This window comes from Papio anubis, chromosome 20 (assembly GCF_008728515.1).
Source record: "Papio anubis isolate 15944 chromosome 20, Panubis1.0, whole genome shotgun sequence".
Lineage (NCBI taxonomy): Eukaryota > Metazoa > Chordata > Mammalia > Primates > Cercopithecidae > Papio > Papio anubis.
In genome coordinates, this window is record NC_044995.1 from 8886560 (window position 1) to 8894798 (window position 8239).

General features: G+C 56.8%; 1 protein-coding gene across 2 annotated transcripts; it reads right to left on the bottom strand.

Moving 5' to 3' along the window:
• Nucleotides 1–7: 7 nt before the first annotated feature.
• TFPT (TCF3 fusion partner) lies at nucleotides 8–8197 on the bottom strand. Of its 2 annotated transcripts, none has more exons than XM_031658998.1 (6): nucleotides 7959–8134; nucleotides 7286–7544; nucleotides 5143–5213; nucleotides 1317–1386; nucleotides 1017–1235; nucleotides 8–157 (listed from the first exon to the last, which is right to left on the bottom strand). In XM_031658998.1, the coding sequence occupies exons 2-6, from the start codon at nucleotides 7538–7540 to the stop codon at nucleotides 38–40; spliced, it is 735 nt and encodes a 244-aa protein (XP_031514858.1). In that variant the 5' UTR covers nucleotides 7541–7544; nucleotides 7959–8134; the 3' UTR covers nucleotides 8–37. The 2 variants fall into 2 exon arrangements, with proteins under 2 accessions (XP_031514858.1, NP_001162343.1); NM_001168872.1 differs by lacking the exon at nucleotides 7959–8134 and adding an exon at nucleotides 8175–8197 and having other exon boundaries at nucleotides 38–157.
• Between the last annotated feature and the right edge of the window lie 42 nt (nucleotides 8198–8239).

Below are 8239 nucleotides of genomic sequence, written 5' to 3' on the forward strand. Positions count from 1 at the left end.
GCCAGGGTGAGTGTGGGCTCAGTTTACTGGGCATGGGTCAGTCAGAGGCTGGGCTGGCCAGAGTTGGGTAGGGCAGCAGTTTATCTGGACCCCGAGAAACCCAGCTGGAATCCAGGGCCTCATCTGCTTCAAAGCCAAAGTCTTCCTCGACCTTAATCTGCAGGAGAGAAGGAACAAGGTGTTAATAGGCCTGAGAATCCAGAAAATCCCATCAGCTTCACCATTTTTGTTTTCGTTTTGTTTTGATTTTTAAAGAGACAGGGTCTGGAGTGCAGTGGTGCCATCACAGTTCACTGCAGCCTCTGCCTCCCAGGCTCAAGTGATCCTCCCACCTCAGCTTCCCAAGCAGCTGGGACTACAGGCACATGCCAATCATGCCTAACATGTTTTTTTCTTTTTGGTAGAGATGGGAGTCACAGTATGTTGCTCAGGCTAGTCTCAAACTCCTGGCATCAAGTGATCCCCCATGTAGGCCTCCCAAAGTGCTGGGATTACAGACATGGGCCACTGCACCCGGCCAGCCTCACCGTTCTTGTCTTCCTAGGCCAGTCACCTTCCTCCTCACACCTCAGAGCAATCCCAGTGTTCTGGGCACAGATGTTCTTCCAGCTTTCCTCCCCGCACTGGGCCTTCCCTTCCACCCCATCTTCTCTGATCCTTCCTTTGATCCTTCCTTCTTCTCTACTCCTAGCCTTGTCTAGCTATTTTTCCTTCTCCAGGTCTTCCTCCTTCCCTTTCCAACTTTGCCTCCTTTCACCCAAGCCTTTGCCCCACTTTTTCCAACTACTTCCCTGCCTGATCCTAGGCCTCCTCCAGCACATCCTGGTTACCTCCTTTCTTCAACTTCCCCCAGCCCTGGGCCCCTCAGGGTGCAGAACCAAAACCCAAGAGCCCTGAACCTGACTCGGCCCAGCCCTGGCCCTAGCCCCTCCCCTTGAGCCCCCCCCCCCCGTCACCTGCACCGGAGCCAGCTCTGGGGCCCCGGTCGCTCCCCTTGAGTCCCCTCACTTCCTCACCTGCACTGAAGCCAGCTCTGGAGTCAGCGCAGTCCCTGCTCGGCGTCCATCCCGCGGCACTCGCCGCCTCTTCCGCCCACTGGGCCCCTCGCCGGGCGCTGGGCTGCCAGGTTCTGGGGGTGCAGGAGTCCTTCTGGGCGGGGACAGTGCCTCTTTCTCTGGAGGCTCATTCTCAGCATTGCCTGGGGTGGGAGCATCCGTGCCCTGGCTGCCCTCATCCTGGCGGGGAAGAGGGGGAGGTAGGTGATGGCTGCGTCCTGGGCTCCCAGTTCCTGACCCCCCTGGAGGCCCAACACTCACCTCTAGCACAATGGTGAACTGGCTGGCCCGGTAGTCATCCCCATAGGAGTCCAGCACTCTCATGAGGAACCTGCTCAGGGGGAGAAGCCACCAATGGACTAAGTTACCTCCTAGCAGCTGGGGAAAAGGGCCCCAGGATAGAGCTCAGCTCTCACCCTACTCAACACCAAAGCTGTCCTGGACCCAGACGGTCCTGAGCTCTGGCACTGGAGGCCTGGGAGCCACGCCCTTGACCAGCCTTGAGACCTCCAGCAAGACAAGACGACCATTCTGAGGCTGAGTTTCCTGCTCTGCAACGACATGAAACCCTCAACTGGGCTGGATGTCGCAGTGGTGACACTGAAGTAGTGACACCAGACGATTTCTGTACTTACTGTGATGTCGGCACTCAGTAAACGTTGATATGTGAGTTGTCATTTTTATTGATCACTGAAGAGGGGAGTGCAGAACGCTCCTAATGACCTCGCCTCTTATCAACACCCCCTTCTCTTCTTTCCCCAGCCCCTGCCTCCAGAAGCCTTAGTTTTTGTTGTTGTTGTTGTTGTTGTTTTTGAGACGGAGTCTCGCTCTGTCGCCCGGGCTGGAGCGCAGTGGCCGGATCTCAGCTCACTGCAAGCTCCGCCTCCCGGGTTCACGCCATTCTCCTGCCTCAGCCTCCCGAGTAGCTGGGACTACAGGCGCCCACTACCTCACCCGGCTAGTTTTTTGTATTTTTTTTAGTAGAGACGGGGTTTCACCGTGTTAGCCAGGATGCTCTCGACCTCCTGACCTCGTGATCCGCCCGTCTCGGCCTCCCAAAGTGCTGGGATTACAGGCTTGAGCCACCGTGCCCGGTAGATCCTTAGTTTTAAAGCTCTAATTGATGGGATGCTTCCTCCGCACCAGCGCCTGAGGTTTGTTGTTTTGAGGTGGAATCTCATTCTGTTGCCCAGGCTGGAGTGCAGTGGTGTGATCTCGGCTCACCACAACCTCCACCTCCCGGGTTCAAGTGATTCTCCTGCCTCAGCCTCCCGAGTAGCTGGGAATACAAGCACCTGCAACCACCCCCAGCTAATTTTTGTATTTTTAGTAGAGACAGGGTTTCCCCGTGTTGGCCAGGCTGGTCTTGAACTCCTGACCTCAGGTGATCCGCCCGCCTCGGCCTCCCAACGTGCTGGGATTACAGGTGTGAGCCACCGCGCCCGGCCAGGATGTTTTCACACAGACCTCATTGGTTCCACATGCACCGAGCGCCCACTCTGCCCTGTGTGCTGTTCCAGCGGCTGTGCCAAGGACACATCGGGTAACAAAGGCGCCTGTGCTTAGAGTCAGGGTTGCAGGGGAGACAGACAATAAGCAAACCAGCCCAACACAACAGGTCAGAAAGTGGGAAGAAGGCAGGTGATACCGGGCTTGGAACTTCAAAAGGATGGTGGCGGACGCCTCACCAAGCAGGCGAGGGAGCGGCGGAAGGAGCGGCAGGTGCAGACGCCCTGACGTGGGTGCAGAGCACACGCGCCTGGTTTCCAGTGCAGGCGGGCGGGCGTAAGGGGCCCTCTGAGGCAGGGCCTGGTCGGCTGCTGCAGGAGGTTCGCCTTTACTCCGAGTCAGCAGAGAGCCACCGCAGAGGAGCAGAGGAGGGGCCTGGTCTGTCTCACATGTTAGAAGGACTAGTCCCACATTTCAGATACCGCAGGCCTGGCGGGGCCTGAGAACTTGCATTTGCACCAAGTTCCCAGGTGGCACTGATGCTGCCAGTCCAGGGGCCACACTTGGGGAGCCACGAGGCTGGGCTCCGGGCCAACAGTGCAGAAAGCCTGATTCTCACTTAGCTGTCCTCAATTATTCAGGGAGGCTTTGCATACACAGATGCTTCCTTAACTCCCGCATGTTTTAACCTGAAAGGACGCTGATCCCTTTCATAAACTCTCCTGATCTTAAAAATCTTGGCTAAAGGTCTGTAGTCCCAGCTACTCAGGAGGCTGAGGCAGGAGAATGGCGAGAACCCGGGAGGCGGAGCTTGCAGTGAGCCCACATCGCGCCACTGCACTCCAGCCTGGGTGACAGAGTGAGACTCGGTCTCAAAAAAAAAAAAAAATTGACTAAAGGTACAAACAGGGAAAGGTGGGGCTCACCCAGGCTGTTTTAAGAGGAGACTTGGGGCCAAAAGAGAGGCAGGGAGGCCAGAGAGCAGTAATCCAAGCAAGAGGCTGTGTCCCCAGGCCCAGGTTGGTGGCAGAGGAGGAGTGAGAAGAGGCGGGGTTCTGGATGTATTCTAGGAGTAGAGGTGACGGGTTGTGATGGATGGATGTGGGGCTGAGAGAAACAAGCAAAGTGCTCTAGGCAGTGGAGGTGGAGTTATTCCCTGACATGGGGTAGATGTGGGGGAAGGTCAAGGTTAACTTCAGATGCACGGTGGATAAGCAGGACAGCTGTCCAGCAGGCGGCGGACAAATGAACACGGGACTCAGAAAGCTGTGGATGGAACTCAGAAGTCGGCTGCATTTAGGTGACTTTTTTTTGTTTGTTTTTTTTTTGAGACGGAGTCTCGCTGTGTCACCCAGGCTGGAGTGCAGTGCTGCAATCTCGGCTCACTGCAAGCTCTGCCTCCCGGGTTCAAGGGATTCTCCCGCCTCAGCCTCCCGAGTACCCAAGTAGCTGGGACTACAGGTGTGTGCCACCTATTTTTTTTTTTTTTTTTGTAGTTTTAGTAGAGACAGGGTTTGACTGTGTTGGCCAGGCTAGTCTCGAACTCCTGACCTCGTGATCCACCCGCCTTGGCCTCCCAAAGTGCTGGGATTACAAGTGTGAGCCACTGTGCCCAGCCTAGGTGGCCTTTAACGTGGTTGACCCGCATGACCCAGCTGTGCTCCCAGAGGATGGGCGTGTTCTGATCTGCTGTCCAAGTCGGCAGCCAGTGGCTGCCCATGGCTGTTCCTAAGCACTTGGTGTGTGGCAAGAGTGACAGAGTTCTTATTTCAACTTAGGTGAAAATCTCACCCGTGGCCGGCGGCTACCGCGCTGGACAGCACAGGTGCGGACAGAGGAACCCTGGGAGCCGCAGGTTTCAGCTTTGGGGAAAGGAGGATGAACTAGCAAAGGCGGCCAAGAAGGAACAGCCTGAAAGGCAGGAGACCCCAGGCTGCTGGGTGACCAGGATGGCAAGAATGGGCTCCAGGGAAGAGCACGTAGCCCTGGGTCACTGCGCCGAGCCTGAGCCGAGGACCGAGATGAGAACCGTGGTTGACTCAGCAACGTGGAGCCCTTCCTACCAAGCTTGCTCCCATTTTGCTGGGACAGGGACACTGTGAGTGGCAGGGGCAGCAGTCACCGGGGCAGGTTTTGTGGAGATGCACCGTGGGAAGCTCCGGCTTAACCCCGCTGCACCCTCATGATACTGGCACTGCCCTTAGTTGACAGGAAACAGCTCAGAGAAGGGACACTGCTTGCTTAGAGTCACACCGCAAAAAAAAAAAAAAAAAAAAAAAAAAATTGCATTTTGTGCCTTCCATCGTGCTGTTCCCTCCCTTCAGGAGCAGCCCCCTCCAGCTGGCCCTCCCTCAGTCTCGGCGGCGCGCAGCCCCCTCCAGCCGGCCCTCGGCCCTCCCTCAGTCCTGGCGCGCAGCCCCCTGCACCCGGCCCTCCCTCAGTCCTAGTGCTCAGCTCTCTCCTCCAAGACCGAACACACTCTTCCCCCGTTTGCCTCAGGCCCTGGCCCTCATCTCCTGCCTCTCCTCCTTGTGGCTTGTGAGGGTTGGGCGGACGTGGGAGTGGGGAGAGACCAGAGGGACTGGGGGTGTTTGGGAGCCGAGGCTTAGGGGCCCAGAGGGGACGGAGAAGGGGTTACCTCCGCTCCTGCTGCAGCCTCCGAGTTATCCTCTGCACCTGATGGAGCCTGTTCAGGACCCGCTCGTTCACCTGTGGGGTGGGAACTCCCATCAGCTGGATCCCACGGCTCCCGTTCATTTGTTCAACGGATGTTTAATGGGGCACGTACTAGGCTCCGGGGAGACTGGTCAAAGACCATCGTGTGGGCTGAGGTCCTTCCACCTTCCCCTCCCTCCGGCTCCCCTCTCACCATGCCACAGTCCTGAGTGCTCTCCTGTGGGGGCCTTCGGCATGCTGTTCCTCTACCTGGACCCTCTCCCCAGCCGTCCATACGGCTCACTCCCCACTCCAAGTCTTAAGTCAACTGTTACCTGCTCAGAGGCCCCAAACCTCCCATTAAGTCGAAACACACCAGGCCAGGCGCGGTGGCTAATGCCTTGGGAGGCCGAGGCGGACAGATTATTCAAGGTCAGGAGTTCGAGACCAGCCTGACCAACATGGTGAAACCCCGTCTTTACTAAAGATACAAAAATTACCCGGATGTTGTGGCGCATGCCTGTAATCTCAGCTACTCGAGAGGCTGAGGTCAGGAGTTCCAGACCAGCCCAGTCAACATGATGAAACCCTGTCTCTACTCAAAAAAAAAAAAAAAAAAAACTACAAAATTAGCCAGGTATGGTGGCGCATGCCTGTAATCCCTGCTACTTGGGAGGCTGAGGCAGGAGAATCGCTTGAACCCAGAAGGTGGAGGTTGCGGTGAGCCGAGATCACACCATTGCACTCCAGCCTGGGCAACAGAGCAAGACCCTGTCTCAAAAAAAAATCTCAGATCTGCCACTACTGAGCTCTGAGCTTGGGTGCATTACTTAACCTCTCTGAGCCTTGATTTTCTACGCTAGTAAAACAGAAAAAATCTATTCCTGGGGGTGGATTAAGAGCAGAGGCTCCAATTGAGTCCCTTTGGGCCTTGGTGTCCATCTGTTAAACAGGGTTTGGAATATGCCCCTGGCCTCTAGCCTCCCTCCTTACAGAACTTCCCAACACTGTCATCAAGAGTTGAGGCCAGGTGTGGTGGCTCATGCCTGTAATCCTAGCATTTTGGGAAGCCGAGGTGAGTGGATCACTTGAGGTCAGGAGTTCAAGACCAGCCTCACTCCCAGGACGCACCCACCGCCCACCCTCACTCAGGCGTTGTCTCCATCTCCGGAAACATGATGGCTTCAGTTTCTCGCTCTCCCAGTCCAGGCCTCCTCCGTGTGGTCTGCCTTCCACAGGGGTCGTGAGGAATCTTCCTTAACCCAGATCTGACTCCATCCCTCCCCTGCTCAAAACCGCTCCATGCCATGCAACGGAACATTAGTCCTGAAAGGACTTGGTGTGGGAGAATATATCATAAAAAGCTGTGAAGGTTTTTGTTGTTGTTTTGTTTTGAGACGGAGTCTTACTCTGTTGCCCAGGCTGGAGTGCAGTGGTGCGATCTTGGCTCACTGCAACCTCTGCCTCCTGGGTTCAAGCGATTCTCCTGCCTGAGCCTCCCAAGTAGCTGGGATTACAGGCACATACCACCACGTCCGGCTAATTTTTTGTATTTTAGTAGAGACGGGGTTTCACCATGTTGGCCAGGCTGGTCTCGAACTCCTAACCTTGGGTGATCTGCCTGCCTCAGCCTCCCACAGTGCTGGGGTGAAAGGCATGAGCCACCGCGCCTGGCCCACCCTCATTCTCAGCAAGGAGGCTGATGCAGTCATTCAGCCCAGACAGCTGGACTTGGATTTGGCAGCCGTGGGGATGGAGGGAAGGAGAAGGGTCCAGAGACATGCAAGAGGCAGAATGAATGAGTCGAGAGGAGTGAATCCTGGCAGGGGTATGGGAGATGTGAAGAGCCTGGGCTTTCACCTGTGAGCGGTGCCACCATTGAGAGGCCCCCCAGGAGACATCGGAGGACCCATCTGGGTTGTCAGGGAAGCTCCACGGGAGATGGCGCTTCCAGGGCCTTGGCACAGGGCCAGACACATAATGCATGCTAAATGAGTGAATATACATATAAGTGGAGGATTCCTTCAGCAAGCCAAGAAAGGCTGGGCATGTGGAAAGGCAGAGATTGCGGGGGGCGGTAGTTTACGCCAGGGGACCCCAAAACACGGTGATCCGCACTCACCTACCTGCTCGATCTCCCGGCAGCGCCGACCTAGTGCCTGGTACTTTCTGCGATTTAATTCCCGCTGGCGCCGCCGCCGACCCCGGGCTGCCTCTTCCTCTTCATCTCGCTCCCGGAGCCCTGAGCCCCCCAGACCCCCTGACACAAACTCCACTTCTGTCTCCAGCTCGCTCTCCAGGATATGGCCCCCAAATAGGGGAGGCAGCGCCAACTCCGATCCCGGCGGCGCTGAGAACTCCTCAAAGCCCACGGCTGCCATGGTCCTGAGGGGCAGGGAAAGGGTCAGGGGCCCTGGATCCTGGACTCCCAGTCCCTTCTCCCACTGAACCAGGAGCCCAAACCCCAGCCCCTTTTCCCTAAGACCTGGGAGTCCAGGCCCCCAGCTCCTAATCCCTCAGACCCTAGAATCCAGGCCCCCAGCCCCTCCTCCCTCAGACCCAGGGATCCAGGCCCCCAGCCCTTCCTCCCTCAGACCGTAGAATCCAGGCCCCCAGCTCTCCTCCCTCAGACCCAGGAGACCAGGTCCCCAACCCCTCCTTCGTAGCACCCACAGGGTTCAAGCCCTGACCCCCTCCTCCCAGGATCCAAGAGTCCAGACCTCCAGACTTTTTCTCTCCAAGGACCCAGGGAGTCCAAGCCCCAACCCGCAACCAGACGCAAGAGTCCTGGCTTCCAACCTCCTCGTCTCTCAGATCCAGCAGTCCAAACCCCTAGCCTTCTCCTCCCTCAGGATGCACCAGTCCAGACCCCAGTCCATAAAAGGGTTCTAAGGTAAAGCAGTTGCATGAACTACAACCCCCATCAGACCTCAGTGTAAAAGGTCATATGGTTGCACACAATGCAGCTGCTGTTTTCTGGGATTCGCAGTTTTTCACAAGGGCTCAGCCACTTACCCTTCTCTCTGCTCCAATTCCATCTCCGCGACCTCCGGAAGCCCCGGGCCTCTTAGCTTCCAACC

Bases quoted from the DNA above. Each gene is read 5' to 3' on its own strand.
- TFPT (NM_001168872.1), bottom strand. From the start codon at position 8,197: ATGGAATTGGAGCAGAGAGAAGG. The intron at 7,545-8,174 runs GTAAGTGGCTGA...CCTGCCCCTCAG, and splicing joins GAATTGGAGCAGAGAGAAGG to GACCATGGCAGCCGTGGGCT. The intron at 1,387-5,142 runs GTAACCCCTTCT...CCCCCTGAGCAG, and splicing joins AGGCTGCAGCAGGAGCGGAG to GTTCCTCATGAGAGTGCTGG.